Below are 6533 nucleotides of genomic sequence, written 5' to 3'. Positions count from 1 at the left end.
GTTTCACATATAATGTTCAAAAAGACAAATACATAACATAACAGGACAACTTATATTATGTTTCCAAAAATGTCCAGCAGCTAAAACACCCTCGATGACGGTGGTGACGTCATATGTGTGTGCACGAATACGTAGCTGACTCGAACTACGACTCGTGACGATCTACACACACTGTCCACCAGCTGTCAGTAGGGAGTGTTTATTGTCCGAGGCAGGGGTGCAGTAACAGTCTATCTCAGGTAAGCGACGAAATAACGGCTGAATTACCTCAGTAACCGATATAACTAGTTAACATACAGTCTGTGTATAGGGTTAGGCTAAAGTAAGGCTGTTATAAAGCGTAATTAGCGTAACTAAACCAGTTTAGACAGACAAGCTCGCCAGCTAGCTTTACCAGTTAGCTTGTCTGTGTCCCAGCGTTCGTGAACTCGCTCTAAGAGCGCAGGCGCGCACACTGGGTCCGACGTCATAGAGCGAGCGAGTTATTTGATTGGACGAGAGGCGGTCCATGAGTGCTGATCAGATTTCCAGAGCGTATTTACGAACGCACCCTTAGCTTTGTTGTGGTAGCCCCCCCTTCCTAACCAGTATTGTACCAACTGTTAGTGTGTATTGTATTAAAGTTGTATTACATTATTGGTGTGTTTAACAGATAAGCTAACCTCATTATTGAGATGCTAAACACTTGGGAGTGGCAGTAAGCTAATCTAGCTAAACTAAGCTTGTGGTGTATGTATCAGTGTCTAAGTTGAACAAAGAAAGAGCCACATCAGGTGTTTTGCTGTGAATCAGCAGTTTGCTTGTTCAACCTGATAATAGGGTTAGTTAGTTGAGCCCCGCCCTAACACCTTTCAGTTGGATCATCATATCAAGCACATGATCTGATGTCCATTCTGATCTGTTTGTGATAGTTCACACTGGTCCCACAACAGAACTGGACCACCCTGAGATACACTGGGCTGGCTTGGTTGTACACATCCAACATACAGTACTGGTTGAAACAATGCTGGAAAGGACAGTTTGAAAGTATGACATGTTTCAGAGCCAGCATGGTTAGGGTCAGCCCTGGCCTGTAGTGTGTAGCGGCCCCTGTAGCTGATCTGACACGAACCTAGTTGTACCTCAGGAGACATGCTCGCTGCATCAGTGCCCTTTTCCTTTTGCGTGTTCAATCTGATGTTTTTAATCGTAGCCTCCTTGTCTCACATAAACGAGTCGTCTTTGACTCTCTGTCTTTTTCCCACAACCGAAGGCCCCCAGGATGTTGCGACTACGTTGTAAGACCAAAAATGGGAGCCACATCATGCAGGGCCTGACACACCAGTCCTGCGTGCAGGAGCTGAAGAGCAAGGTGGAGGAGCTGACCGGCATCCCCTGTGACGTCCAGAAGATCCTGGTGGGGTACCCTCCCTCCTGCCTGGACTTCCACAACGGAGACGCTCATCTCAAAGACTACCCAATCAAATCAGGTGTGTGGGACTTTTAAATGAATGACATTTATAGCCATTGAGCTCATGAGCCTAATTCAACTCTCTTACCCCCATCAGAACATAATCCGCTTGTTTTATTCTATTGTTTGACAAACAATGTTATTGTAAACAAACACTGTGTAGCTTCGAAAACTTGGTTAAAAAACTAATTATTTGCATCCATAGCTTCGTCTATGAATTAAAGAATGGTTACCTTTCTCCAACCCCATCCCTCAGAATAAGTGCCAGGGAGACTCGCTTGGTTGTGTTTGAATCCCAGATCGCCACTTTAGGTTATTGAGTAAAAGAAGACACAGTTGTGAACGATACCATCTCATCAGTAGAATGTTGAACATCTTTACCCGTTTCAATGATTGGCAGGATAAATATTGTGTGAATTGAGAATTGAATGTTGTTGTGCGACAAAATCCGCCGTGTGCATTGGCCTTAAGTTTCTTTATTTGTTCCAGAACATCCCCCTACCCCCTCCCTCATCTTTGTTTACTTAAGAAATAGTTTACCAACTTCATTTGGCAAAATATACATCCCAGATTGCGCCTATCTTTATTATATTTACCATATGACAGAGGAGGCCTTAAATGTCCAAACATCCAGTGTTATTACTGGGCAGCTCAACTGCGGTCCATTATGTTTTATTTTTCATCTGAAAACCATCCTGCTTGGATGAGTTTGGAAGCCTGTTCCGTATCCGAGATAGGGTGGTGGGAGGGTGAATAGGGTGAACAATGTTTCCCATGTTTTATATTGTTATTCAGGGTACAATTCAATGTCATTTGCTAACTGAAAATCAATAAATATATTGTTAAAAATAAAATAAAGACACAGAGAGTTAGGGTATGGGTAAACAAGACTTGCTTGATGGGGAAAACCATGAACATTTACAGCAGATTGTATTAGTTGTCTTTCGGGTTCACTCTCTAACCAGTGAAATGATGCACAGGGTGTGTTACTCAGTAACCTAAAGACTGCTGTGTTGCAGGAGACACTCTCATCGTGGAGGAGGAGAAGGACAAGCCGAAGCCCCAGGCCAACTCCACAGCCGTGACCAAGGGGCCGCGTCTGGAGTCTCCCCCCGCCCTGACGCGACGCGTCGTCCCGGCCGACAACTCCTGCCTGTTCACCAGCGTGTCCTACGTGGTGGAGGGCGGCGTGTACGACCCGGCCTGCGCCCCCGAGATGCGGGGCCTCATCGCCCAGATCGTGTCGAGCGACCCCGCAGCCTACTCCGAGGCAGTGCTGGGCAAGACCAACGAGGACTACTGCGCCTGGATCCGGCGCGAGGACACCTGGGGCGGCGCGATCGAGGTGTCCATCCTGTCCAAGTTCTACCAGTGCGAGATCTGCGTGGTCGACACGCAGACGGTCCGCGTGGACCGCTTCGGCGAAGACGCCGGCTACCGCAAGCGCGTGCTGCTCATCTACGACGGCATCCACTACGACCCGCTGCACAAGGAGACGCCGGGGGGGTCCCCCGAGGACCCGCCCCTGACTATCTTCTCCACCGCGGACGACGTGATCCTGGCACTGGCCCTGGAGCTGGCGGACGAGGCGCGCAGGAAGCGGCAGTTCACGGACGTCAACCGCTTCGCGCTGCGCTGCATCGTCTGTCAGACGGGCCTGGTGGGACAGAAGGAGGCCCGCGAGCACGCCAAGGAGACGGGCCACACCAACTTTGGAGAGGTGTAAGAGGAGGAGAGCACCACTCCTCCTCCACCTCCTCCTCACCTCCCCCTCACCACCACCCCACCTCCTCACCAAATCTCTGGTGTTTTTGTCTGTGCGGTCCTCTACCTCGTCCAGCGACCACTAGGGAGATCCTGCAGACACAGTGTTGTTCAATAATAACACTTTGTTCAGTATTACTCTCGACTGCTGTCGGTTTCATAAGCTAACTGCAAAAAGTTCTCAACCTCGTCAAAAACATTCTTTTCCGTTTGTTTTTTTCAGGGACATTTTAACGCTTTAAGCTTCATGTTTCAGTCTTATCGTTACACTCACCACACACTGAAGGTGACTGTTGTTGTTAATCGGAGCCTTGAAGCTCATATAGCATGTGATCAGGTTGTTGACTAACAGGCCAGAAGCCTTTCTTGAAACCCAAGGACAGGTGATGCCTCGCTCTCTCTCAGCTCTCCGTTAATCAAGGCGTCATCGTCATGGCGAGGTTGACTCGTTAGCAATACTACTAGCGATGCTATTTCCTTTTCCCAACAGCCACAGTGTCATAACTCTAATTGAATTTAAGATCACCTAACCATTTTTTTTGTTTTTTTTAAATACAAGTAATGCAAAGTCGCAAATCAGGGCTCGACATTAAGGCTTGTCCGCTTGTCCGGGACAAGTACATTTTATGTTTGGACAAGTGGACTTCCTCCTGCAGTTGTCCGATGGACAAGTCAAAACAAAAAAACAAATCAATATGTATTAATATCTCATCTGCAAACATTAATTCCTCCTTCCGATCTGAATAGTAAAAAAAAATAGCAAGCAAAGCGATGCCGCGCCTCATTCTCGCTATTTCAGTCTCTCGTAGTTCGTTATCGTCATAGTTCGTAAATTAGCTCAGAGCGCCAGAGCGCACACTGCGTTCAACGTCATAAAGAGACCAAGTAATTTGATTGGACAAAAGGCATTCCATGAGTGCTGATCAGATTCCAGAGCGAGTTTACGAACGCAGCCATAGTGTTGTGGGTCTCCTGTCACTAGTGCCATTCACGTGAACATGCGCATATTCGCTTCTTCTCAATGCCGCTTATTTTCATGTAGTTCGATGCGATCGTATATTTTAGGTTTGAAGTTTTAAGACCAGCACATCGCAATACGAACTTCAGAATGACACTAATGATAGATTTCTCAATTTGAATATAGGATACTATCCAAAGGCTAGCAAATAAGATTGCTTCCATTGGGGAGGGACTGTAGTTACAAACATTTTTTGTAAATATTCCTAGATATTCATCCCTTTTGTGGCCAATCTTAATCGAAAAGGGTTAGGGTTAGGGTAATCACTGATTACGTTTTTAAATAATTACAAAATATTGTTTAATGAATACATTTGAAAATTAAGGATACATCATTATCAAATCAATAGTAGTCAAATGTGTTATTTGCATACACATACACTCACTGGCCACTTCATTAGGCACACCTTGGGGTTGGACCCCCTCTTTTGCCTTCAGAACTGCCTTAATTCTTCGTGGCATAGATTCAACAAGGTTCTGGAAACATTCCTCAGAGATTTTGGTCCATATTGACACTATAATATCACGCAACAGCCCGTCTGGCACCAACAACCATGCCAGGTTCAAAGTCACTTAAATCACCTTTATTTCCCATTCTGATGCTGGTTTGAACTTCAGCAGATCGTCTTGACCATGTCTACATGCCTAAATGCATTGAGTTGCTGCCACATGATTGGCTGATTAGGTATTTGCGTTAACAAGCAGTTGAAAAGGTGTACCTAATGAAGTGGCCGGTGAGAGTATAATATATTATTATTCATATTATTGCTTTTTCAAAATCTTTGGATTTGGACAAGTAACTTGAACTCTAGGACAAGTAAAAGATAAGTTCCGAAGGACAAGTACCTGAAAAAGCTTAATGTCAAGCCCTGCAAATGATAAAATGTAAGCCCGTTCACATGGTAGAGAAGGTGTTGCAGCATTTATGTTTTTGCAGTGGCGACATCTTTAGGTATTTAAAAACAGAAGCATAGTGTCGATTTTCTGAAGGGTCAACAGAACTAAACTACAGGAAACAAATGGTGCTGTGGGGAAGTTTATTTTTCCATTGTTGTTTTTATTCTTTGATGAGTGGGCCGTCCTGTGGCAGTCAAGAGATTTTCTGGAGTGAAATAGTACTACACTTTTACTTTGTCGTGGAAAATGTCATGTGAATGCTATCATGCCACGGGACTGTTGTCGTAAGACCGTATAATGACCCACTGTGATTGCTTTCTATTCAGTTACTGTATGTGTCTTCGTTTTATATGGTGTCATTTTTAAGCTGAGAATAAGTGTGTGATGGTGTGCTACTTTGGAAAATCAGGTTACAGAGCATAGACGATGGGATGAGGAAAACGCTACAAATAAGAGTGTTTTCCTTCATTCTTAATCTGGGGATAGATAGATAGATAGATAGATAGATAGATAGAATGTAAACCAATGATGTTTGAAATAAATCCTGTACAATACACTTGTAATATATTTGCAGTTCAGGTACTGTCTACACTGTGTGCTTTGCTTATCAACATTCACTTCACGACGGCGGAGGTTAAGCCCCTTCCATTAACCGGTCAACGACAATACCTAAAGGTCTTATTGGGCTGATGTGAGGACCATCACGTGATGTCATAGCTGTACTGTATGGTTATTGGTCCACGTGCGGCGTTCCGTTAAAACGTATGCATGTCAGAAGAAAACTGCCTCTGTACTACGGTGCGTACACTAATGAAGCCACGTTCTATTAGTATCTTTCTCTTGAAAATGGAATGTAGCAGAAGTTTACTCCTTGAAACATACACACACAAACACACAACACGTATGCTGTATGTCATGTCTTCATCATGGCTCCCTGCTGAGCCCTGTCATGTTGTCTTAAAGCTGCTGGACCCTTTAACTCACATAGATGTTCTCACTTGGAGAAAAGGATGGCGGTGGATTTTCTTGAAAGCCTGTGGATTCTTTTCAAGACCACCGCATGCAGTCTGAAGGCCCTTGTCCACACAAAGTCAGATTTCATTCACAAGGGAGATCTTTGGTTTTAGTATGGACTCTACTGTCCTACTGTCGTCAGGTTTTCTAGGTTTGCCATGTTTTTTTGGATTTATAGAAATAAAGGTACTTTTAGCTATGTTTATCAGTGGCATGTCTCACGATGGGAGAACACTAAGGATGAGGTGATTGTGTGGTATAGTACAGCATGTTGTCAAGTGTTCTTTCTGGGGCTCCACATTGTTTCCAAAGTCTATGGCCCTTTTTCCATTTTAAGAAACTCGTTTAATCGTGTCCTCTCCTCCTTCCTCCATTTCTCAAAAACCACGAG

At 44.6% G+C, this 6533-nt stretch overlaps 1 protein-coding gene across 1 annotated transcript; it reads left to right on the top strand.

Annotated features, from left to right (window-relative positions):
• The first annotated feature begins 202 nt into the window (after positions 1-202).
• yod1 (YOD1 deubiquitinase) lies at positions 203-3294 on the top strand. Its single transcript, XM_080548236.1, has 3 exons — positions 203-239; positions 1253-1469; positions 2470-3294. Exons 2-3 carry the CDS (start codon positions 1262-1264, stop codon positions 3174-3176), a joined length of 915 nt encoding a protein of 304 aa, XP_080404362.1. The 5' UTR covers positions 203-239; positions 1253-1261; the 3' UTR covers positions 3177-3294.
• The last annotated feature ends 3239 nt before the right edge of the window (positions 3295-6533 follow it).

The sequence above is a fragment of the Nansenia antarctica genome, assembly GCF_963989245.1.
Source record: "Nansenia antarctica genome assembly, chromosome: 18".
Lineage (NCBI taxonomy): Eukaryota > Metazoa > Chordata > Actinopteri > Argentiniformes > Microstomatidae > Nansenia > Nansenia antarctica.
Note: the sequence above shows the minus strand (reverse complement) of the source record. Positions and strands in the feature narration are given on the sequence as shown.

What these genes read in the sequence shown, in the direction of transcription:
- yod1 (XM_080548236.1), top strand. Translation starts at nt 1,262, where the DNA reads ATGTTGCGACTACGTTGTAAGACCAAAAATGGGAGCCACATCATGCAG. An exon ending in AGACTACCCAATCAAATCAG is followed by an intron (nt 1,470 to 2,469) that starts GTGTGTGGGACT and finishes GCTGTGTTGCAG; the next exon opens with GAGACACTCTCATCGTGGAG.